At 38.8% G+C, this 27,168-nt stretch overlaps 1 protein-coding gene across 2 annotated transcripts in view; it reads right to left on the reverse strand.

The window, feature by feature from the left end:
• GPCPD1 (glycerophosphocholine phosphodiesterase 1) overlaps positions 1 to 17,332 on the reverse strand; it is a 50,936-nt gene extending 33,604 nt beyond the window's left edge. Inside the window, exons 1-4 of one of the 2 annotated variants that reach the window (XM_045445238.1) lie at positions 17,096 to 17,332; positions 12,064 to 12,140; positions 9,465 to 9,561; positions 5,358 to 5,442 (exon numbers count right to left, since the gene is read on the reverse strand). In XM_045445238.1, coding sequence (XP_045301194.1) covers positions 5,358 to 5,442; positions 9,465 to 9,561; positions 12,064 to 12,112 — 231 coding nt within the window. In that variant the 5' untranslated portion in view covers positions 12,113 to 12,140; positions 17,096 to 17,332. The remainder of the gene's footprint in view (positions 1 to 5,357; positions 5,443 to 9,464; positions 9,562 to 12,063; positions 12,141 to 17,095) is intronic. The other variant, XM_045445239.1, reaches the window with a different exon arrangement.
• Positions 17,333 to 27,168: the final 9,836 nt, after the last annotated feature.

A 27,168-nucleotide genomic window follows, 5' to 3' on the forward strand; every position in this document is an offset into this window, starting at 1 on the left:
AACTCTGTGATAGTAGGAACAGTAGGTACAAGTACTTCAGGATCAATGATCACAAGTTACTCAAGGAACTAGAGGGCATAATAAAGTGCTTTATTATAGTAAGTAAATAGCAAGAAGAACATAAGATTTCTCATAGAAACCAGTGTTTCTAAAAGCACAGAAAACCCTAAAATAGAAGACATGTACATGAGTAACTTTGAAGAGTAAGTTTGATAAAAGGGGAACTAACATCTAGTTTTACTCTATGCCTTAGAGTTTATGAACTCATACAGTGTGACAACTAATATTGTCTTCTGTTATCAAGCTCTTACTAAAAAAAGAAAATAAAGCTTTATGTGTTAATATCTACAGCAATTAAAAAAAAATGAACTATCAACACCTAAAGGCCTGAAGTACTGTTTCCTAATTTCCCTTTAATTAAAAAAAAATTGACTAAACTCATGTGCCAAAACCCTTAAGTACACATTTTAGAAGCAAAATTTCAAACTGTAACTTTATAAGGTATTTTACATTTCTCTTCTTTTCACATCTTCAGAAGACATTTAATAAAATGTAAAGAAGCAAAAAGAAAAAACAAATCATTCATTATCATACCACTTAGGGATAATCACTGTCAATGTTGTCATACATAATCTTCAAGCCCTTTCCTAAGCATACTCTTAAAAAGCACAGAACATATAAGTTTCTCTCTATATACTGTACACTTTTAGATAACATTAAATACTCTTCTATATCATTTTACAGAATTTCAATATTGATGAGTATTAAATGTGCCAAATGAGAACAAATGAGCATGAGACAAATTAGGCACAGAAAATAATTAAACACAACAGATAATTCTGCCACTTAAAAATAACCAGAGGTTGAAATCTTTTTTAAAACTTGCAAACTTTTGAACTTGAAATCTAAAATAGCATTAGCTATTCATTCAAATCATTAATGCTGGGATAATATGGCAAATCCTTATTTTCTCTAGCTGAATACCTCCCTGTTTTAAGGGTTCACTTATGAACTGGTAGACTGGGCAGATGTTCGTGAATTTTTTTTTTTTTTAATGTGAAACTATTCATCTTAAATATGGTGAATTTCATTTCCACTAAAAAAAATAAAAAATAAAAAAAAAGGGAGATATATTTAACCCTACATCCGCTAGACATTTTTTACTACAACTTTTCCCTATCACATTTTTCTGTATTTGTGTTTTAAACGTCAAACTTTCTAATCCTCAAAAGATGATGCAAATGTATATATCAAAAAAGGAACAATGTTTCTTAGCAATAAACAGCAGCCAGAAAGATCTGATGTATTCCCTTCCTCCATTCTTCTCAGTTCCCCTGCATGCCCTCCTTCCCAGAAAATACCCTCTTTGCTACAAAGATGGTGCAATCTACAGTCTTATAGAAGTTACTAAACCACAGGTGACTTCAAAGGGTGCCAGGAACATAATATTAAATATCAGCAGGGATAAGAAGTGGATAGAAGAGTTTGTTTTTGTATTAATTCAGGTGGGGGGGGGGGAACTTTACAAAGTGTTAGCTACAATATCTACATTTAATCATGTAAGAATAACCCTATGGATAAAATATATATGATAAAGAACATATTTTAATAATATGTTAATAACTCCACCCTCATCTGCTTTAGTAGCAAACCACTACTCCCAGCATAAAATAACCTAGGCTTGACAGAATGGACCATTTGAGGAGCAGTCCAAAGAGCTGATTCAACAGGTGACTTATTGTGTATACAAGTGTTCACACTACAAATCCATGTTGGTTGGTACAACAAAATGTTACAATATAGAAAAAAATCCACCAAGTTCCAAAATACACTGAACTTTCAAAATTGTTGTGACTATTAAACTTTAGAAGGTAATCTTAAATTTTAGCTTACTGAAATTCTTAAGAAATTTAAGACTTAAGCACTGGGAAATTAAAAATCTCAGTAATGACCCCAAAACATGCAATCTTTTTTAATATGCTAACTGTAATAAACTCATTCTTCAAGATCTTTAAAAAAAAAAAGAACAGTTCCATTCTGTAAAAGGCTGCCACAATTTTAAGTACTTTGGAGTCAAGTGTACATGGATCTTTGAAGAAAAAAATAACATCATCAGTCCAAGACAGTATTCCATTACTGATAGTTGTTTCACAATTTAGCATATATTAAATCAGATAGTTGCTGAAATGTTTCCAAACATACATATTAACAAAAATACCAATAATCTATTTCTGAAAAGAAAGAAAAAAGTATAATGACTGCTTTCTTAAACAGTGACTGACACCAGTCAGCAATATCAAAAGCATGGAGAGAAACAACATGCAGACTGAGGTTTTTGGTCTGTTTTGTTCTGAACAAACCATGTAGCAAAATTATCAACTAGTCATGCAATATCGCTGCTTTCAAATATGAAAAATGCAAATGTAAACTTCTAAAACTTTATTGACTATTGTTTTTCCACATTTTGAAAAATCAAAAAAAAAAGATGCATATAAAAAGGGGTTCTGAGCAATTTTTATCTATGATGGCAGAGGCTAGACCTATATCTATTTAATAATTATTTTTAATAAGACCAATAGGAAAATGGTCACCTATGGGTAAGTAAGCATGAAGTGAAGAAAGCGAGGCAGACAGACATTTCTGAGATGGTTCAAATTTGAGGTTAACAGGTGAAGGTATTCCACATCCAAGAAAATTTTATTAAGAAAACTACTATACAAAACAAGAATCTGGGCTACTGCAAAAATAAACAATCGGGTGCCTATCACAGATGATTCTTTTGTTACAGGATTTAAACAAAAATCAAGGGAGATTAAGAACAAAGTAAGAGATTGTAACGACCTAATTATGAGTAAACATTAACACCTATAAAAATCAGAAGCAGATGAGTTGCTGAAAAATAGCTATTTCCACTGAAATGAAGGAAAAATCTCTAAGACAATATAATAAAAAATTGGGTAACATTTCAGTATAAGGTTACATTCCTAATTCCAGCCACAAATATAGAGGGACAGACATGGATAAAAAAATGTTACATGTTCACTGAAAAATCATCTTAGGTGAAGATGTGAAATTAATGGACCATCTGCAGACTCACACCCATGTTTTCATTCCAGGAATATCTACCACCTTTGTGTGCTACGTTTAAGATAATATTTTGATTTGTCACTTATGACATTATTTTAAAATTCAACATTATTAACATGTTATTAGAATTCTACAAAGTAAAAGAGAATAGCTAGCCATGAAAAATTGAGAGAAAAGGGATTTCAAGACTCTTAACCTCTAATCTAAAAGGAATATGCTACAAAGAGCAAAAATGGACGAAAAAGCATGAATGGTAAAATTTTATTTATTTGCAATAAAATTTTAGCAATGGAAGGGACCTAGGAAATCTATAGTTCAAGCCTTTCATTTTATAAATAAGGAAACTGAAATATGAAGGTCAAGTGACAAGATCACAAGATTTCTAGCTTAGGCTCTACAAATGCTTGGGTAGACTACCTCCTAAAACTTGTGACTCAGCAAAATTAATCTCATTACTCATTTCAGATTTTCAATGTTTCATAATTACTTTGCTTTCCTATCATCCTTTATATTCATAAAATATATATCCCAATAGCTTGTATCATTTTACAGTTTAAGGCTCTTTGCACATTAGTTTTATCATTTGACAATGCACAATGGAGACAAAGTTTCGTAATTATTTCTATTTAAAATGTTTTACTTAAAAAGCGCCACCAACTTTTAAAAGAAAGGAAGTGTCACTTTAAGCTGGCATGTGGGGAAAAAAACCCTGTAGCTATATGCATGGGATTTTATGTAGCTATTTACTCTAGTCCATGAAAAACATACTTACCATGGCAGCCCCTGCATCACACGGTACATGTGTACACGATACAGAGCACCTACTTAAAGAAACACACTCACCAACACATACTGTGAACTTTTGCAAGTATTACAAGGGGAAAAACTTGTTTTTTACTGTAAGCAGACTTCTTGCCAATTTTTTCAGAAAGGCAATTTGGACTGATTTGCTGCTTTTGGTTACATTTTTAATGAAGAGGAAAAATACTGTAGGTTGGCTTAATTTGATCCATGTTGACAACAGTCTTACTTTAGAAAACTACACCCAAAAGACTCATGATTTTTCTTGTCCAAATACCCCTGTAAGTAAAATTTAGTTGATTTCACATATTACAAATTTCACATACCAGGATCCTCAAATAAACCTTCGATGATACGAGTGTTATGACCTACTGTCCCTGCACAACTGTTCAATTTATACTAAAAAACTTTGCCACAATGCATAACCCCTATGCCAAATAAACGATCTTTTCTTAAGTCATTAAAATGAGACTATTGTCAAGATAAGCCAACACAATGATCAACCATAATGTAGTTTTAATTACTGAGTATTTACAATATATTCTTGGAGTAAGAAACGTAATAGGTGCAAAAGACAGCTGAAGTGGCTTTGCAGTTTTCTTTTCTGTAATGGTGGCTAAGAGAATGAGCTAACAGTGGCTGCTTGCATTTTTTCACATGTAACACGTATTAAATGATCCCAAAGGGAAATAAAACTTTTAAAAAGGTTATTCCATGTTTTGCTTCCTAGACTCCTGCCTAAACCCCTGTTCACATGCAGCCCAAGTGTGCTCAAAGATAAAAATCTGAAGGAAAAGAATCCTTTCAGGAAATAAGCATCTTTAAAATAAGAGGGAAGAATTAATTTTTTTTTCTTTTCCAAATATGAAAACAATCCCCAAATAATAAATCATTGTGAGCAAGCAGATTAGGTTTAACAGATATTCCAAAAGCCTTCAGAAAAGATCCTAATCTATCAACACCATTGTTGAAAAAATCTAAAGAGGAATGACTTCAGTTTTGATAGGAGTTAAAACAACGCAGCCACTGAGAGATGGCTGCTATGAAATAATTTTTTTAAAGAATTACTCAAAGCTGGCTATATATTCCTCCAAATGTATTCATACCACATAAGGATTAAAAAAACTAAACAAAAGAAAACCCTTGTAACTGGTTACTAACAGGTTTACAAAAGTAACAGAAAATGTACAGCTACTGACAACATTCACTTATCATTAAAACCAATTTCATAACAAGAATACTGCAGAAGATACTTACTATTAGTCTTTTAAAACTCCACTGCAGACATCGTCTGCCTCTGAAGTGGCTACTTCCTTGATTTTTAGTACTAAAATATTATTAAGCTAGAGTTCTGTTTTCCTTATTTGATCCAAACTCATATTACTTTGAATGTTTCCAAACTTAAATTAGTTGCTTTTGAAAGAAGTAAATTTGTTAACGAAACTGGAAACTAGATAAAGAAAACATACCTTTGGTTCTAAAAAGCACCCTCTGAAGTAGCGGTACTGAACTGACACTCCTCTAGTGAGTACAATGGTTGCTTTCCATAACATGCTGTGACAAAAAAGAATTAGAGCAGCAGCATTAAGATGAAGCTAAAGTGCACAGAAACTTCACAATTCATAAAATCCCTCAAGCAAGGTCTGTGACCAACAGCATTTATTTATTCCCACACAAAATTTTACTCCAGGCCTACCCTGCACCAGGCACTGGGAACACAGTGATGAGTAAGGCAGAAAGAGCCCTATCTTCAAGCAGACTGCTTTCTGGCGAAGGTAGACAAATAACCAAACACACACAGTAAGGCTGCTTGGCCTTTCTGACATGACAGGAGGTTTTGGAGGAGAAGCCTCAATGAGGAAGAATTGTCTGACAGGAGTCCTACATGATGAGAAGGAATCAGCCATAAAAGAGCCAGAGTGTTCCAAACAGAAAAAGTAGCCCAAAGGTGGAAGCCAGAGTCAGAATCTTCTCTGACTTGCCACCTATTCAGAGATGTTACAGGCCTAAGAGGCTTTAGGGCTGAGGCAGGCAAGCTATACTCATGTTCCCAACTGTCCCTTGTTCTGACTGTCCCGCCCAGCCTCTGGCTATTCATTCCCCTATTCAAGCAATCAGTATCTGTATCTTACTTGTCTCAACTCAACGTCTTCCTCCGAACAATGCTACGCTAACATAGTCTATTACTGTTCTAAAGTTTTGACTCAACAGTGAAAGAAATCACTACAATTCATGATGATAACTGACTTTTACCTTCCAGTCATAGACCAGTGGTATCCAAAGTGTGATCCAAGGGCCATCAATATCACCTTGGAGCTTGTTAGAAATCCAAATTTTCAGGCCACACCTAGAGCTACTGAATTAGAAACTCTGGAGGAGGGTCCAACAATCTGTAATTTAACAAGCCTCCAGGTGACTCTGATGATGAACACTTAAGTTTGAGAGCCACCGTCACAGGCCGTTACCCAAACCTTAATTCAGCATGAATAGTTCGGTGAATAAACAGCAGCTCCAAACGTTCTTCCATGACACCAGATGGCTAGCACGGCTCCCCACCTGGCTCTGCCAAGACAGGCTTTAGGGCATTATCCTCACTCTGACTCAATCCTGGTTCCTAACAAAATCTCCACAACCAGCTGTCACCCATGGTCAACAATTAGATTCATCTGGTAGTAATAAAATACATATGCCTTGGCTCCACCCTAGGAGACTCTGATTTCGTAGGTCTGGGTGGAGCCTGGTCATGTGGCGTCTGATCAAACTTCACAGAGTATCTGAACACGTAAGGTTGGTCGAAAAGCACTGCTATAAAACAAGAATAGCAAATGCTTGGCATATGTGCCCCACTACTTTTCCCTGTTAAGCCTCAGAATCTTTTCAACACAGCACCCCGGGCAGACTCTACCAACTCTGAGGTGAAATTCTCTCTCACCTCTGCTCCAAAAAAAACAGCAAATCTCTAATACTATTTCATTCATAGTCAGCCAGACTATGTGAAACTAGCCTCATGTGTACAATAAAATTAGTGGGAAGCTTTGAAAAATGTGCTGGGCCCCTCTCTCAAGCATTATTTATTCCTCATTGCCCAGGGGTAGGATCTAGACGTGTATTTTTTAAAGCCCTCACAAGTGGGTCTAATGTGTACCCCTGGTTAAGAACCACTGAATGAAAAGAGATGGGGAGAACAAAGCAATGAATTTTTTTACTCCATTTCCCTTAAATAAAGGTTGCAAAGTTAAAAATGAACCAGAACTGTTCAGTGACATCAAAAATGAACATAATCTGATGAAATTCAAGAAAAGGGAGGACACAGGGACAATGAGGTCTAGTATACCTGCCTGATTTTGAATAGCCCCCTCATATCCTGCCCCAAAATACTATAAAATCTACAAGAGCAAATAAAACCACAAGTGACCCACATTTTCTGCATTATTAGAAAACAATACTACAACCTTCAAATTATCTTTAAGTTGAAAAAAAAAAAATCCTAACAGCCTGTAGGTATGGAGAGGCTGAAGAGATTCTAAAAAAAGAGGTACAGAGGGCTTAGATGCAGACCACACTGAGGGGGTACCTGGGTGGCTCAGTGGGTTCAGCGGCCAACTCTTAATCTCAGGGTCATGAGTTCAAGCCCTGCATTAGGCTCCACGCTAGGCTGAAGCTTACTTAAAAAAAACAAAACAAAACAAAAATGCAGAGCACACCAAACACTCTTCTAAAATACAAGAATGGTGTCCAAGGCAAATGTCTTTTCTATCATCTTGTATCATCATCTTCTTTCCTTCATGTGAAACACTGTTTATCTACATATATGAATCAATTACATTTCAGTGTACTTCAGTAAGGCAAAAGTGGCTGGTCCCTTGAAGTTATGTAGTTAAGTGTTATCTGTTCACATAATTTTGGCCAGGTTGGCGGAAAGGGACTTAAGACAGGTGACAGGGCAGCTCAAGCATCCAGAGCAGAGTTGTGTTTTAGGAACAAGTTCAGAAAGACATGAGGTTTTACTTCAGATCAGAATGGCTGATCTGAAACTGGAGGAAAAACCAGCCACTAAACAGGAACGAACATCTCATTCCTCTGTGATCCCAGTATTTACCAATAAAACTTCACTTGCTTTGGATTCTCTGTCTTCCTCTCTCTCTGCCCCTCCCCAACTTGCACTATTTCTCTCTCTCTCTCTCAAAAATAAACATTAAAAAAAAAAAAAAAAAGCTGAGAATTGGCTGAAAAATGTATTACACTAATGACAAATAGGGAAGAGTGTTTTATAGATGTTTTTTCTTTTTCTTAGCTTACATTATGATACTGTATTGTTATTTTCCTTTGCTTCGCCATTGGTGCTCCTCAAACTATTTGCTGCGAAGGACCAATTTTTGTTGGCTTGCCTGTCCTGCAACCAATACTTCTGGTCTATGTATCCAGTACAACAGAGATGAATCCACAGTGACATGCATGAATGTCCCAGCAATGTCAAATTGCTATAAACATTGCTTGCTCTTAATTTCTGTATTTCTCCCATAATGCACTGACAATAAAGTTTTTTCTCTAGCACTGGCCCACAGGCCACATTTTCAGTAGCACTGCTCGACAGGAAAACAGAATTTGAGCCTAATAATCACACAATCTGGTGCTTCTCCCTTAGGCCATTGTATGTGTTTGTATACTATTTAAGATTTCATATCTCCTTACCTCCTACACATAACATCTCGACAACCCATAACACTTCCAAATATCCCCAACTGAACAAGTCCCACCTTTATCGACATTCATGATTCTTTACTGTGTAGATGATGTGACCGAGGCCTAGAGAAATCAGATCTGCCCAAGATCACAGTTAACTACAGAACTGAAACCAGTACCCAGACCCTCCTTTCCCTAGGGCAATGCACCAATACACCCATGCTAAGTTTAGTGTTGTATTTAATATTGGTTGTGAATTCATTTCAGTACATTAGCTAACATACTTGTTCCACTCTCTGCTACAGAAAATTATTTTATAGGCTAAAGCAAAAATAAGATCTTTTATCAAGAACATGTACTGAGAGGGGCACCTAGGTGGCTCAGACAATTAAGCATCTGACTTCGGTTCAGATCATGATCTCATGTCGGGCTCTGTGCTTACAGCTCAGCACCCGCTTGGGATTCTCTCACTCACTCTCTCTGCCCCTCCCCTGCTCGTGCTCACTCTTGCTCTCTCTCTCAAAAATAAACATTAAAAAATAAAATAAAAATATAAAAAAAAGAATATGTACTGAGAGCCAAAAGATAATACCTAAAAAAAGTTAAAAAAAAAAAGAAAGAAATAGCAATATAAGCCAGTTATTTAGAAAAATGGTAGTCACTACCAAAAGAACCAGCCAAAAGCTGAAAATGGTTGAGAGGTAGAAATTGAGAAACAGAGAAACTTGTTTGTTTACCACCAACCTTGTACAACTACCTCACTCTTTGGCACATGTGAGAACTGATAAAAATTAAAACTAGAAGAGGAAACTATACGAAGGTATCTTATAAACCCCCTAAGTTTATAATGTGAATGTCACAAGTACTCTGTCAACTGTTGTCTTCCTGCTTACCTTTCACCTGTCTCATTTTCTGGAAGAAGAGCCACAGCATTTTGAGGACTCCAGTTTCCCAAAGCATCACAGCTTCCACATATGGCAAAAACTTCTCCTAAAGAAACAGAACAACCTGTTACAGTGGGATAAGTAAAGTTTCAAATTTCAGTTTAAAGAAAAAAGAACAGTCCGTTGCACTAGATCACCTGGATACAGAGTCCCCTTTAGCAGATGGAGGAACCTTACCAGAGACATGTGTTGGACCCTGCGTTCTTAACTTGACCTACCTCTACAGAACCAAAGCCAAAGAAAAGGAGGGATGTGTAGGGATGAACTATCCTTCGTTTGTTCAACTCCTTAACTGAGCCAATAACAAGCACCAAGAAGACAGAGTGATCAGTCTGAGTGATCAGTTCCTACCTTCAAGGCAGCTTCCAATTTAAAAAGGCAAACACTAAATGCATGTTAAGTATTCTAGAGAAATAGTAACCAGTATTTTCCAGGAACAAACAGTGGCTATTAACACACTAAACGTCAAGAAAATGATCAATGGGAAAGCAGCGATGTAACAACAATAACAAAAACTACTCAAAACAGACTCAGAGTGTGACAAATCTAATTTTCCTTACTAAAATAATGACTACTGCTTTACCTGAACACTTATCATCAAGAGACAAACCAAAATATAGCTATTGCCTACATTTGCTGAATTTTGTATATTCGGTAAAAGTCTACAACTTCTTGGATAGAAGTATGAAGAAGTCTTTGACTTATGTATCAAGACATTCTGAATTACTACAATTAAAATTCATAAAAGAAAAAGATGAACTGAGCCCAAGTGAACAAAGTTCAAGACAAACTCCTCCACATTCTGAGTAACTTCTAGGCACTACTCTAGTAAAACGAGAACTATAGTTGGGTTCAGCCACCTGCATGAGTACTCTGTAAGCTTGGATTGTCTAAAACTTAACTAAAGTTTCAAGTGTGATAGTCCTTCAGGAGTTTTCGGGGTTCGAAATACGTGTTTGTCAAGCACAGAGGGGTTACATATAGAGATTTCACATCAAAATACTTACCAATCCTTTAGGGTAACCAGATTTTGTTTTGCAGTAAACTTAGGTTATCACTACCCTCCCTGATACAAAAAGAAAAGATAAACACTGTTGCTAAATACAAATATTCTCTTTTGCACCTACAGATTCATCGACATTCACATCCGCCACTATCTTTCCTCTAGTCATTAAGATTGAGACCCTCATCAAGCCGACCCTTCTGTGGCTAATTCTGTGCTTGGTCCATTTGCCTGGTAGAGCCAAGCTCCTCCTCCTAGTTTAAGCTGCCTGTGAACAATTCCCTGAGAGAGTACGATACACTTCTGCAGTCTTCTACCCATAGAGAAGGCTCCAAACTGGACTAGAGGTGAGCTCTTGACCCAAAGGAGCCAACCTATCAGCTGACTAGCAATCTTCAATCTGCAGAATCCTGCCCAGAGATGGAGCTTTACCAGATCTTCTTGGCTAAGACTTTGAACTTGGACAAACACACATTCTGTCAACTGCTCTGATGGCTGCTATACCAAAGATGCTGGATATACACAAGTGAACCACTCATTCATTCTTTGAACACATATTTTACACCAGCTCTGAGCCAGGTACTGTGTTAAGTGCAGGCACTCAGCATGAACACAAGGTCAAATTTTCACAGTGGTTACAATCTATCAATCTCAAATAAAATCTTTTTTTTTACATTTATTTATTTTTGAGAGACAGAGACAGAGCACAAGTGGGGGAGGGGCAGAGAGAGAAGGAGACACAGAATCTGAAGCAGGCTCCAGGCTCTGAGCTGCCAGCACAGAGCCCAATGCGGGGCTCGAACTCATGAATCGTGAGATCATGACCTGAACCGAAATCGGACGCTTAACCAACTGAGCCACCCAGGCGCTCCTCAAATAAAATCTTAAAGGTACTAAAATTCTGAATTTCACAGGGATCCTAACCTAGCTAAATGTGGGGTTAGAGTAAGGAGAGTTAAAGGGGAGAAGGGAGGTCAAAGATACAGACAGAGGTAATAATCTGAAAAAGCCCCCAAAAGAGGGAAGGAATGTAACAGATTTGAGAAATGGTCAGTTTAGCCAGAGTATATCAAATAAGGAGATCCATATCCCAGGCATGATACTGTTTTGATTTGCTAGCTTACACTAAAATTATTTCACACTGCTTTAACAGACAGCAAGAAATACAAGTAGCCAAAAAAAAAAAAAAAGGAACAAAGTTATCTTAGCCAACTAATTTTATTTCACCAACTTCTTGCACTAGCAAAACTTCCCTCATTTTCATAGTACTTAAAAATCATAGTCCAACTGTCTATGCAAAATTAAATACATTCACAGTTTTCTTGGAAAACATGAGACAAAGATATTTACTATTTGGGGAAGTATGGGTTTTTTTCATGAGTTTACTATACTCCAAGCACATTTCTGACACCAGGCAAGCCCTAAAGGTATCTTCATCTAAAAATTAGGCCCATTGTATTAACAAACTCTATATTTAAGACATTCCAGATAAGAAAAATGCTCATTTAACTTAAAATTTTGTTTTAAAATAAAACTTTACAATACCTGGTAAAAGAGTTCCTCTTATTTCAAAGGTGACCTGAGAAGGTGTCATTCTGATGGATTTATTTTAGAATGTTGTGCTAGAAAGAAGAGAAAACGTCATTTACAGTATATAAAAATCTTAGCTCTAGATAGCTACCTCCAAGAAACAAATTAAAAACAAAAAACCCAAAATACATCTCAATTGTGAGCAAAAGGTTTCAGAAAACTTACATATAAAGACTTTTTAAGAAGTACCTAGCAATTTTTAGGGCCTAGTGTTAAAACCTAGTCTGTGGGTATGGGCCAGAAAGACTGCAAAACAGGTGTGTCCAAACATTTTTTTTTAAGGATTCAAGATTCTCTTGTTACAAACTTTCTCTTCTGATAAGCAGCTGGTCTGAACTCAGCCTATCTTTCCAGACCAGGCTCATGTTATGAAGAAGAAAAAAAAGCAAAACAAAAACAAAAAAACTACAGATAGAAAAAAACTTGGCTCAAGAAAAGATTTCTACTTCAGTAATGCTTCAACTTTAATAACAAGGAAACAACTGAAGAACTTAAGTACCATTCACTGAAACAAACTAGTTATGTTCTGCAACAAGAGGGAGATTCTGCTTCTAAGTAATGTAACTAATAATTTAAAATGAAACACAAACCCTCCCCCATAAATCATTCTTTTCAGATTTTCTTTGTATTAACCATAGGACTGTCATTACTCTAGTTCTATAGACTGGAATTTAGAGTCTCGACTCTGCAATCTATTACCAAATCCTGTTGATTCTTACATCCATGCCTATCTGTCTACAGTCTGAACTTCATTCAAACTCCTAAGTATCCGTTATAACCTGTGTTTTGGCTTCTAAGTGTCTTCCCAAGAATATATTTATGTCAGTTAGAATATTCTTCCTCATGTCCCTGGCTTGAAATTAGCTTGATTACTTATAGAAATCTAAACCCCTAAGCCTTTGATGTCCTATCCACATTTTCTCTTTAGTTGATTTTTCACTACGGTTGTTTTCCCCACCCAAACCAATCTGTTTACTATCCCCTAATTTAAGTACCTGAGGGAAGATGACAAATAGATTTTTAAAAATATATACATTATCAATTCTAAAATGGGTTACACAATTTATATAGAGAAAAAACCTATACTCTACACAAAGGTAGATCATATTCCACATAATTTCTCCAACTCCCTCTGAATTTCACCAATGTGAACCAATGTGTTCCTAAAAGAATTTCAATGGCTCTACTCTGCATCATTTCATTAATTTACCAGCATAAATGTTATTTGCATTTATACATTATTTAAAAAATCATAAGGTAATTTTCACAGCTACTCATCTTTCTGTACTCCCCCCCCCCACCATGAATACATGCACAACTATGCGATGGGCATTTAATGAACACTGCTACTCCAGTAACTACACTTCAAAGTCAAGGTGGATCTATAGCAGCAGTTCTCATTAGGGGCAATACTGCTGGCATCTAGTCAGTAGAGGCCAATAGTGCTGCTAAACACATGCAGTGCACGGAAGAGCTCTCCACAAATCATTACCCAGCTCCAAATATTAATATAGCTGAGTTTGAGAAAGCTGATCTATTGGGGGCTGCTATGAAGGTCAAGAATCCAGGCTCAATGTTAGCTACGTATTATTTATCATCCCACTTTCATCAATTATAAGACGCAAATGTTAAGTGTATTAAGCAAGACCACCCGTCAGTGTCATATCACCTATATACAGAATTCCCTATTTGATAACTCTACTATTTCAGCGAGAAAACCCAAGACCGTGCACTGGAGAAAAACCTGTCCTTGATCAAAATAATTTCTAAGATGCCTTAATCCACTTTCTGTGTCTAAGAATAAACAAGATCTATTTAAAGCATATACATCCAGTTCTAGCAAAGAATGTTCTAAATCTAAAAATAGCTCTACATTGTTACCCCCTCGTCAACCAATCCAAACATCTTATTAGCTCTCCTTTAACATGACATATCAATCTGAGTATAACTCTAAGAGTAGGAATAATCCTTTTCTAATAATTAAATAGTTGACTGAAACACTGCCTTCTTACATTTAATTATTCATGTAATATAAAGAAACCTCAAGGCTAGCAAAAGAGCTTGGCTTTTACGTAACTGAATTAATTTAAAGACACAGCAAAAAGCCCCATCATCCAGCAAAACTGCTGAATAACCAACCTCAATCTCTACCTAGAATTGTTACTTTCACCCAGTGTTTACTGTCACAATTTTCAACTAAGACTACATCATCTCGTCTACATAATTACATAGGTGGTACTTAACTATTTTTGATCACTTTTAAATATCTACTTCAGACAATTTTAGGGAAATCAAATATAATTATTCCTATATATTAAAATCAACAACTAGTACAAAATTACCTCTAAATTTCTACTGCATTAAATGGGGAACTTACACAATAAATTTAATAAAAGAATTCAACGGATTATTAAAACTGACTTTCAATCTTAAGGCTGCTTGTAAGAGTGGCCACAGTAACTTGTCTGTAAACAGCTGCAGTAAAGGTACTATACAAACCTATACACACAACCACAAAAATACCACCCAAAAAAACCTCCCTGGACATCAACAAAGCACCATTTTCCGCTTTGATTGCCAAAAGTCCTATAGTCTGGTTTAATTTCCACTCCCCTTCCTCCCACAATTTAATATCATACCAAATAAAAGCCTGGGGAGCTGCTCCTACACCAGTTTACTTGATCGTGGACAGAGGCCAAAATTCTGGTGCAGGACTGGCATGTACAATTTTGACACCCAGTTACCACCAAAACAGTGACAAAGTAAAATACTGTCCTGTCATGGAATGCAAAATTTACACTGAACTCACCAACTCTTCTTCCATACAAGCCAAAAAACCCTAAACCAAACCAAACCAAAACAAAACAAAACAAAAAAACCACCCCAACTTGGAGGGGGGAGGTCTTCCAGACATACACAAAACAAGATGAAAAATCCTAGTCCTTTTTATCTGTATGAGCTGACTGTAAATGTTATTTAACCAACTCAATTTGTTTTATATATAACTTCCATTTTGCGCTTTTTGAAGACAAATATAAAACAGTATTCTTATGAGATTTTGAGTAGCATTTAACACTATTTTAATAGTTTTTTAAAGACACAAGCAATTAGTAAAATATGACATTGCAATTTACATTCGAGAAATATTTCAGAGTTTACACTACCTGCCAAAATAAATTCTACTCTATTCTTTTTGTCAAATAAACTATCCCAACACATGATCTTACTGGTTTACCAGCTTGGGGAACAAAAGGGATAGTTAAGCAAACCAAAGGTACAGGGACATTTAGTTTAGAGCTAAATTGAGGTCATAGATATTTTTAGCTAAAGTGTGTTTTCCTGGCCAAAAAGAACATCTCTGTTTTCCTTCAAAAAGAAAAAAAAGCCATTTCCAAGTCTTGCTCTTTCTTAGACGCCAGCAGCTCTGGTCCTCATAACTGGCCATAAGGAATATATGAAATGCCTAGGTTTTTCAGAGTTCATTTCTGTTCACCCTGTCGTAGGATCCCCCCACTATTCTGACCCCAGTACAGTTGAGCCAATATTTTAATCAAACGTATGCAGACATGAATGGACTTTTATAAAAGAAAGCGTTTCTGGAGATTTCACTCAGGTTAATTCCTTGTTCAACTTTGTAAACAATGCAGTAAAACTCTTCCAAATGTTTTCCATCTCACTTGGTCTTGGTATTATTTCACGTATAACCCACATACTTTTCCTGGGGAAGTTACATACAAAAAGATTTGATTCATCAACCTACATTCTGTAAGTATCAAATTTTACCCACTCTGCTGCTGTAAGACTTCTTTCGTGGTCACTATTTTTTTGAAAACAACTTTTTCCTAAATCTTACTTTGTCCAGAATACTGGTTCTCCCTAGTCCTTAGGTCCAGAAGAGATGAGGCCATGTGCAGGATGACCTGTTTGCTTCATCCTGACTTACTCCTCGTCTCCAGAACATCAGGAGTTGACAGAGGACCGATAGCTTGTATTCACTTCTTAGCTAAGTCACAACTGTCAGAAATGTAGCAAGATGGAGACACATGCAGGGGCAGCGGAGGGGGGAGCTGCTGGGGACACACAGGGAGCCCCACAGCACAGTATGAAGAAAACATCATCAGGTCGAAACATCCTGCTTGGTTGGATCTTGTTCTACGTTATCACCGCATCAGACGGCACGGCACGGCGGCCTCAAAATGAAACAATTCTCTGCAATTCATGACTGAATGCATGCATGATTCCCTTTATAAGCGGGCAGTGGGGTAGGAGGGGGGCTTTGGCGCAGAAGTCATCAAGGCAATCCGAACAGCTCTGGGAAAAGTACAGCTTTGGCGACAAGGTGCAGCTCTCCCAAAACTGCATGGACAGCACAGATGTCTATTCCTGGAACCTCTTCCCAGGACAGGAAGGCACTCTGGGGTTTTTTTTTTTTTTGGAATACAGCTGAATTACACAAGCATGCCTTCCACTATGCGGTTGGGCAATTTCAGAAAACGAGCAGTTGCCAAAACACCGCGAATTACTTATGGACGGATCGAGAGGTGGTCGGCGAGGGACACGCTGCGGGTTAGGGGTACGCAAACGACTTCAGCGCCAATTTGTGTTTCTTCGTTCCTTAAGTTCGTCTCCTCGTGGTGGTCTTACGCTCCATGCCTTCTGCTGCATGGAAGAGACTTCACACATTTTTCAGAGGGGAACTAAGCACCAGGCAGCCCAGCGGAATCGTGGCAGCAAACAATACAAGTCGAATAAACAGAGACTGCCCACCGACGTGCGGGCGCCAAGGTCCAGGCCGCTGTTTGCACACACACACACACCCCCCCCCCGGGAGGGGGGTGGGCAGCGCCCGCCGGGGCCGGGGCACCCTGCCCACCCCTCGCCCCGCCACGTCCCCGGCCGGGCCGCCCTGACAGCTCCACCGCCACGTGAGCTGCCGCCGCGGCCCCCGTACCGAGCGCCGGGCCAGGCCTCTGGCGGCCCGCCTCACCTGTCAGGTCCGCGGGTCCGCGCCGTCGCCGTCGCCGCCGCTACCGCTGCGCCCGAGAGCGAGGGCCGCGGGCCGAGATGCCCGGCACCCGCCGTCAGCGCCTCGCCAGCGCTCCCCCAGGCAGCCCGCGGCGGCGCCGAGCGGCAGGAAGCGGATCCGCTCAAACCGGTTTCAGCTGCTCCAGACCAAACCGCCAGGCCACCCCGCGGGGCGGGGCCGGGGGCGGCGGGGCGGGGCGGGGCGTGACGTCACGCCGGCGCCGTCCTGGCCAATCGGCGGCCGCGCGCGGGGGGCGGGCTCGCGCGTTCCTGGAAAGGGAATCGGCGGCCGGGGGCGGCCGGGCATCCCCGGAGTTCCCGCCGTGAGCATTTTCCGCAGACCTCGAGCCGAGGCGGGTTGCCTCGCAGACTCCCGGGCTCGGGACTTAGACGCGTTCCTTAGTCGGTTCCCGAAGCCGCCTTAGGACGACCGAATGTGGAGGCCGGAACCGCAGTTCTGAGTTGCATTTTTTGCCATTCAAAAGTGATGGAAATTAGCAGGCCTAAGGTTTTCTGGAAACTTTCTTTCGTTACAAAACAGCAAGCACATTTGGACCAAATCTTTAAAGTTGAAAACGAGAATTAGGTGACCTAAGATGTTTGAGCGTTTATATTACAGAGCCAGCAGCGTCACCTGGGAGTTGTCAAATTCGCATTCTCAGGACCTTTTCAGCCCTCATCTAATTTGCGTTTAACGAGATCCCCAGGTTATTTGTAGGCAAATTAAAGTTTAAAGGAACTTTTCCTAAAGCAAGAAAGACCCTCTTAACAAACGTAGTACTTTTTTGTTTTCTGAAAAATCGACCCTACAAGAAAAAAAAGTGAAGTTTTTTTCTCTCCTTTGATGGTCCCAGAAATATTAATCAGCATTTGCCACTTACCTAACTTAAACTGTTACCTGTCCGGCATCAAAGTTAACCTCTGGTTAACCTCTAATACAAAATTACGTTAGCAGATTTCATTTAAATCAAGTGAGGTGCTGACAATTAAAGAACTACCTTTTTAGTGAATGTTGAAGGACTCTTGCAGTTAAAGACATAGCTCCGAGTTGCAAGTTGGTTGAAAAAAAACGTTTGTACTGGATAAACGCTAGCTTTAGAAAGTTTCTAGTTTTATAAATCAAATTGCTCACGACCACATATGATGTTTGAGCTTGGATGAGATCCCAGGGCTCTAATGACAATGTCACCCATTCAGTTAATAAATAATTATCAAGTGCCTGCTTTGTGTTAGGCACAGGATGCAGTGGTTTTTTGATAGTGCTCATTTTAATCCCAAATTTCTTAAAGACTTAAAATTTCCTCCCAATTATGTACCATTATCTGCTGAAGTCTGCTATTGTACATTTCTTAATAGCTTGGAGTTTATATCATTTCTTTCTGTTGTTAGTCATACTTGAGCGATGGATTTCTTCACCCCAAGTTTGCTTCCTTTAAATGTGTGTAATAGATCTTTGTTTTCCTGTAATCACCACTTAGTCAAGTTATTATTGGCTGATGTTCATGGTTCAAGTTGATGGACCCAGTCTGTGTTCCTTCCCTAAATCCTATTGAAATTATAGAAGCATTACATAGATTCGAAAGATGCCATCAGTGGGCTGGAAGTTGAGGAATTTCTACAAGATCTAAAACAAGCCAATAGCATTAGATGATTGGAAGAAGAATAAGGACAGAAAAACCTGGACCCACACAGGGGAAGAAGGTACTCCTGGAGATGCCATATTACAAAACCTTGCTTAAAAACTCTTTAATAGTGCAAGATATTTTAGATTACATCATATATGCCCCATTCTGATTGAGATATTCAGGTAGAATATAAAACATTCTTTCCTCCTGCTACTTCTGTGGAATGTTATTATTTTTTAAAAACATCATTAATGAGATTGATTTACTCATTATTTCCAGAAGAGCTCCATATATATTGAATATTACAAAATATTAACATCTTATTTGATTACATAATGAAATATGGTACCTCATTCGTCTAAAATCAACACTGCATGATCTCACTTTATACTGTAATTTTTTTAAAGGTGGTGATGTCATCAACTAGATCCCAACACCTGACCTTTACTGCCCACTTGCTTGTACTCACAAACCATAGTCTTACATTTTTCCTTAAGCTCTTCTTTCAATTTACCTCTTATCTCAGGCCAGTGAAACTCAAAACCACCCCTCAGGTGATAGCAACTGCCTTGACAAGACCTCCCACTGGCCCAGACCACCTGCACCCTTTGAGCTAAACCCCAACTCCAGCCTGCACAGATGGGCCATGGAGTGACCTCTGGAATGATCTACCATGACCTTTAACTCATTAAAGGTAAATCTCCTCCCAAGGAATGAGCCCCAGCCTTATTTATGTAACATACAATGTATGTGTATGATGTTTCCTTAAGGCGCATGCTTGACCTTATGTCCGCCTCTACATTTGATGACAAGGCTTCCCTATGGAACTATTCATCATAATCCTACACGGAAGGTACCCATTCACCCTCTCTCGGGGAGTCATGGCTTTGCAAGCTATTCCAAGTGATCTCCTTATTTGCTGCAAATAAAGGGTTTTTTTCTTTGTGTATCAACTCAACCGGTGTAGTTTCTGTGACTCACCAAGGAGCCAACTCACGTTTGCTGGGTTAAGGTAATGATATTGATGGAAAACTCTAGATTTAGGGGCCAGACTTCAACTTGAAACCTACCCCTCACCATCTGACATTTTGAGTATAAATCATTGAATATAAATAACCATTTTTCATAAGTGATTGGGGACATCTTCAATTCAATTTTGACTAGAGTAACTTTTCATCTATAAATAAGTCATGTGTGGGCCCCATTTGGGGTCATTTACCAACCCCATATAAATGTTAGCTCTAATTTTCATATTTAGGAGAGTAGAATACCGTTTGTAAATGTACATTGGTAAAACTGGATATCATCAAACAGTGTCTAAAGAAAAATTACTACATGTAACATAATTTAACATGATTACAACTCTAGAAGGCATCTATCTTATGGACACTAGGAGACAAGACCTCGTAAAACTAAAAAGCACAAGTTATTTCAGAAAACGCTAAACTGAGCCATTTTGTTTTTAGCCTCTTCTCATTATTTTTTGTCTTTCTAAATGCCTCTCGGTCTTGTGCATTCTGCATCAGAATGGATTCCCCAAGGGAATTCCCTTTACTGCTCAAATTGTTCAGCAGTCGACTGGCTATCATTTTATCATTTTAGTGAAAATACTGATGACTGTCCACAGAATGAGCTGTTGTTTTCAGGGCATATCCTTACTTTGAACAAAAGGACTCTAACAGCACTGCTACCACACAGCAGCCTCAAAATCCCAGCTGCTCACTCGAGGCTGGCAACACGCCAGAGAGCCGGGATTGAAGTCAGGAAGGCAGAGGTTCTTGGCAATAGTGGTGCATGTATTATGTGAATGATTTAGATGGGGGAGATTAGAGGCAATGATTCTGCCCTTTGTCTTACTCTTGACTTGTTGGCTTACATCATACTATTCTTATTTTTCCTATAAAACGAAAATGAGAGTGAGAACTTCCACTTGATTGCTTTTATCTGTGATAGTGCTATTCAGCCCTCCTGTAATCAGGCTCTCGAGGGCCAGGATTACGTATTATCGACCTTCATATCCCAGCACAGTGCTTGGCACATAGCAGGTATAATTACGCTTATAAAAATCACTGAAAATTTTAGGAAAAAGTATTAAGTAAGTTTATCAGTTCTAGAAGTCAGTATTTAATGATGAGCAATGTTGTGTATACCCACCGGAGAAGCAGGGATTCGGTTGCTATGGGTTCCATTGTATGGCCTCTCCTTGCACTCACATCACTCACTCGCTTGTCTTACAGGACTACTGCTCTGATTATCAACACTGACATTTAGTTAGATGACATTCTGACCTACAGCCATGGATATATGGCTCACACAGTGTTGGTTTTTTGGTTTTTTGGTTTTTTAAATTTTGAATGCACACCCCAGCCCGACACAGGCCCCACCATTCCCTATTACTTATCCATTGTCCTCATCCTACAACTTCTGTCTTTCCTGGCCCAGATAGCCCTCTGAGTTTGGATTCCAAGGCAACCCAGCTGGATTATCCTAGTCCAGTGGGGCTCAAGAGAACCTTGTCTTCCTTTCATGGAAATAAGTGCATGCTATGGCTGTGTTCCTTATTTCATTTTCCTTTAAAAAAAAAAAAAAAAAAGCAATTATAAGTCCCAACCCAAGGAGTATAGAGGGTAAGAATCATTCAAACCACTTGGGATTCATTAGCTTCACCATGCAATCAATTAATGTGACTGTACATAAAAATGCTAAGCCATCAAAGATTAAAGTATTCAAAATAGTTTCCTAAAGGAAAGAAAGAAAACTCTAAAGACCTATGAAAGTGATGGAAGCTAGAATTTTGAGGCCATCTTTTTCCTCCAGATTTAACAAACTACTAGGCTTTTTTTGTTGTTTAATCTGAATAAGTGGCCTTCCTTTATTTAATACAAACATCATATCTATGATTCATGGTTAGAGGACTAATTTATAGTGTGTCAACCAAAGACCATCAGAAATGGAAATTGTCTCCCGAATTATTGTATTGCTCAGCCAACTACAGAAATTGAGCATTGATAAATTCAACTATTTGGTTGTACAGATGTTGATTTTACTGAGTTTGGGGAGAGAAGTTCCAGGTAGAGAGTTTACTACAGAAAAGTTCTATAGGAAAATGGACTCAGAGTCTGAGAAAACTTGTCAGTAAAATCAGTGATTATTTCAGGTATCAGATCACAGTCCAGAGAAGCCACTGTCGACTCACTAATTCACTATGCAAATCGTAGAATTACAGTCAAAGCAGACACCCAGTGTGTAAGGCAAATAGCCCAAAATTGTTTTATAGGTAAAAACTCACCTTGGAAATTTTAAGGAATTCAGAGACCTAAGAATCCTGTAATAGCCAAAGATCTCTTTTTTGTCTTCACAAAAGTGCTGATTTCACTGTGTGCCAAACTCAACCAAACCAAGATTCCCTCCAGGGTATCTATTCACCTCTTTGTAAATACTGCTGGCATATGTCGTCTGTGTTCTATCGGCCAAGTTGAATCTATAGTTTTAGAAATCTCCTTTGCCTGCTTCAAGTAATTCTCCACTTTTATGGCCTCAGTGCAAGATGATGATGATGATAATGAGAAAGGAGGAAGATAAGGAGGAGGAGAGGAAGAACAATTCTTAGGCAGAAAAGGAGAAAGGGAGGAAGCAGGAGATTTATTCTCCATAGTCTGCTTCTCTGAATTAGATTCCACGACCTTCCCCAACTCATCACTCCTCTTTTTAGTGTCCCAATGGCTCCCCACAATTAGATAGCTATTCTTCAGCTATCTCCCACCTACCTCTCAAGCTTTATTTCTGACCCAAGCCACTTCTTTCCTTCCCAGTCATACTAAAGGATTCAGGGCCTCCTCAGTCTAGAACTTTGTCATTCAAAGTGTGATTCTTGAGCCAGGAGCATTGACATTCACTGGGAGCTTGTTAGAAATGTTCTCGGGCCTCACCAGACCTGCTGATTCAGAACCTACATTTTAACAAGAACTCCAGGGATTCACGTGTACAAAGTTTGAGAAAATCTCTTACAAGAGCCTTCTTCACTGGCCACCCACCCACCTACTTGAACCAATGTAAAATTAGCTCCAAGAAGCAATCGAGTGATCTGCTACTCATCTTGGAAACATTATCCTTCCAAACATCCTCCTCCCTCCTTAGTTCTTCCTCTGTGGGTGTGACAAAAATTTATATGGGAGAAGTTTACATAAGCAAATGTTCCTCATGCCTGGATTGAACTCCAGGGAAGGTACTGGTTTCTGGTTTTCAATCTCCTCTGCACTCCCCAGCTAGAGTAGAAACTCCTTGGAGTCAGGAACCTTATCTTATTTCTATTTTGAAGTCCCAGTACCTAGAACAATGCCTATAAGATAGCGTTGATGAATTATGTTGCCTGAGGAAATAAAAGATTGCCTTCTAAAGCCCAGCCCACCCTATCTTGTACTTAGACTCAGTCACCTAAAGGAGCATCTAATCTTTAATAGAGTTTAAAGGGATTTCAGAATCACAGATCTTTAATCATACAGGTCTACTTAAATTTGGCACGGGACTGAGCACTAAACTCCTCCTATCCTGTTTCCAGTACACATTAGCTCCCCATCCTGTTTCTCGTACAAGAGATGCTGCCCTGAGCCAAATGCTGGGACCTACCATCTTACCATGCCACCCTACTGCCACCACAGGCCTACACTGTGTGTAGTGCTTTAGTCCTTGAGGTTTGAGGGCAAGCGTGAGTCCCAGATCCCAGGATGGCCCCCTTTGACTCTAGGTCCAAAGACCTCTCCTAGCAGCCCATGGAGCAATCTGTTCCATCCCATCTGTAGTTCTGTGGCCTTCAACCTCCTCAGTTTCCAAGAATCCTTAATAAGGAGGAAATCATGGAAACTTACCTGTTTCTGTGATAAGGGTTTGTAATACGCATTGTTGGAAGGATGTGAGGAAATGAGTGTTCTGGCACATTAATCCTTATCAGATTCATTGATAACCCTTTTTTGGAGAATATTTGGATCATAGCTATGAATAATTTAAGTGTGCATAGCTTTCAACCCACAAATTGTACTTCTAGAAACATATATTTACAAAAATACTAATATAGGCACATAAAGATATACCAAGAATATTCATGTAGCATAGCTTGAAATTGCCAAAAAGAAAAAACTACACACACACACACACACACACACACACACAGAAACGAAAAACAAAAGTAAAAAGTAAAACAATGTAGGAGCACTTGAGTAACTCAGTTGGTTAAGCATCTGGCTCTTTATTTCATCTCAGGTCATGATTTCATGGTTTGTGGGATTGAACCCCATGTGGGCTCTGTGCTGACAGCATGGAGACTGCTTAGGATTCTCTCTCTTTCTCTCTCTCTCGCTCTCTCTTTCTCTCTCTCTCTCCACCCCTCCCCCGCTCATGCTCTTTCTTTCTCTCTTTCTCTCTCTCAAAATAAATAAACATTAAAAAAAAAAAAAAAGTAAATCGGGGCACCTGGGTGGCTCAGTCTGTTAAGCATCTGACTTTGGCTCAGGTCATGATCTCTTGGTTCATGGGTTTGAACCCCACATTGGGGTCTGGGCTGACAGCTGAGAGCCTGGAGCCTGCCTCGGATTCTGTGCCCCCCCCCCCCCTCTCTGCCTCTCCCCCACTCGCTCTCTGTATCTCTCTCTCTCAAAAATAAATAAATATTTAAAAATTTTCAAAAAAAAAGTAAATCAATGTAAACACCCTTCAGTTGGAAGTATGGTAATGGATATATAAGTGATACATAAGTGAAAGAATGTGATTACTCCTTACGAACTGACTTGGAAAGATGTTCAGTCTATTTTTAAGTAAAAGAAAGCAAATGGTAGGTGCATAGTATGATCCCGCTTTTTGAGAAGTATATGTTGATATATGTATATCTACAGAGATAGATGTTGCTATAGCACTTTTTCAAAAAATATAATTTATTGTCAAGTTACCTAACATACAGTGTATACAGTGTGCTCTTGGCTTCGGGGGTAGATTCCTGTGATTCATCACTTACATACAACACCCAGTGCTCATCCCAACAAGTGCCCTCCTCATTGTCCATCACCCATTTTCCCCTCTCCCCCACCCCCCATCAACCCTCAGTTTGTTCTCTGTATTTAAGAGTCTCTTATGGTTTGCCTCCCTCCCTCTCTGTTTGTAACTATTTTTCCCCCTCCCTTCCCCCATGGTCTTCTGTTAAGGTTCTCAAATTCCACATATGAGTGAAAACATATGATATCTGTCTTTCTCTGACTGACTTATTTCACTTAGCATAATACCCTCCAGTTCTATCTACATCGTTGTAAATGACAAAATTTCATTCTTTCTCACTGCCAAGTAGTATTCCATTGTATATATAAACCACATCTTCTTTATCCATTCATCAGTTGATGGACATTTGGGCTCTTTCCATAATTTGGCTGTTGTTGATAGCACTGCTATAAACATTGGGATGCATGTGCCCCTATGAATCAGCACTCCTGTATCCCTTAGATAAATTCCTCCTAGTGGCTATAACACTTTTTAAAAGGCTGAAGAATTGCACAAAAAGGCAGTGAGGCTATGTGACATTGTTGCTTTTTTTTTTTCATTTTTCTCAGTTTTTCAAATATTAGATGTGAATATGTGTTAATTTTTTTATCATGCCTGAGAACAACAGGAAAGATTCTTTCATACACAAGCACACTAAACTACCAGCCCATCTTCTAAATACTGAGTTATGGTAACAAAGGAAACAAAAGTGAGACAAGAGAATGTAAAATTTGGGGAACAAAAGAAAAGTATCACTTCATGTTTCCACTGAAAATCCTTAGTCAACTCAGAGAGAGAACTGCCACGTACCAAAAATAGCATATCCTTGGCATGCAAACCACCGCTCCCCCTCCTCTCCATGGTAAGCTTGACATACACACAGCCTGCTGCCCCCCTCAGAGGACAGGCCTTGCTGTCCTTTGCAACATAGCACACAGCATACAGAGCATTTACCAATGAGCAGGCTTGGAAGAAACACATTAGCTCCCCCTAACTATGAATTTAGCTGACTCTGTTCTCTCCCCATCTCTCTTGCAACATTCATGGGGGGTATAGTTTACAACCACCATGTGTCCCCATGTCCCAGCCCGTGGCCCCAGCTACATCTCCTTCCTTAGGATTCCCACTCCAGAGAGGACATCATAGCACACTCCAGTGACAACAACATTATTATTCCGGCTCTAATTTATTTTAAAAAGTAATTTGCATACATCGGGATGCAACCTAAGCTCCCATGATGAACCAAACAGAATTGCACTCAACGATTGTTCAGATACTTCATCACTGAAAAAATATTTCATATGCTCAGCCTGCCCTTCCTAAGTCGTATGAAGCCAGAACCAGAATTCTGCACCAACGTTGTTATAATATTTTAAATGGGAATTTTTATATTTTAAGTTTTCTCCTTTTTTTGCCTATTGGTACTTTCTAATGTTCTATAATAAATATTTATCGCATTTGAAATAGAGAAGAACTGCATACCAGGCAATGTGCTAAGAATTTTACACGCATTATTTTATTAAACTCTCCCCACCATCTTTGACATGCTCTTATTAAACCACTTTGCAGCAAAGGAAACAAAGGGCATTGAGATTAAATAACTTGCCTGGTTCAGCTCTGCTACCTGGCTTCATCTAAACCCCTCGTTCTCTGAGGCTTTCAATTTTATGGCCTATAAACCTAAGATAGCATCGACCTCATCAAGTATAAGGATTAAAAAAGGACTTCAGCTGTGAAGGAGTTCTTCTGTGAAACACCCCATATAAAGAAAACATCTTTTTTTAGGTTCTCTACAGATGTCAAGTACAACTATTAAAATAAACTCCTAAGCAATAGCATGCAGGAGCTAGCTCACAAGTCAGTTGTAGACACCTCTTCCCAACTTCAAGTTCACTGTCTTTAGGGTGGTGACTGGAAATGAAGTCATGGTGGGAGTAAGAAACCAGCAAGGGCTGCAAACCAGAGCCTTTCCCTCTGGAGACTTGGTTGTTGGATATTTACCAACACACCACAGCTCCTAGATTGAAAGATAATGGATTTACTGGTTTGGCTCAAATTCAGGTTTTATTTATTTATTTATGGCAAATGATTCATCACTTGGCTCTGCATGTCATGAGGTCTATTTTCCCAGCGCAATGTGGAGGAATTTCAAGAATGGCAAAAAAGCCCCAGAAAAAGATTTTTCCCATTTCAGCTGCTTCAATCTGATTAGAGAAACAATACACCACATACAGTATCTTTGGGTGTTGATGTGAGCTTTTTTTCTTCTTTTTCTTTTGACTCTCTACCCTGCTTATTGGTGCCAGAAAGGGCCCAGATTAATAATTTTATGAATAGTCCATTTTGTTTGGCATATTTGTGCCTTGGAACAGCTAGTTCATCAATCAGG

This window comes from Leopardus geoffroyi, chromosome A3 (assembly GCF_018350155.1).
Source record: "Leopardus geoffroyi isolate Oge1 chromosome A3, O.geoffroyi_Oge1_pat1.0, whole genome shotgun sequence".
NCBI lineage: Eukaryota > Metazoa > Chordata > Mammalia > Carnivora > Felidae > Leopardus > Leopardus geoffroyi.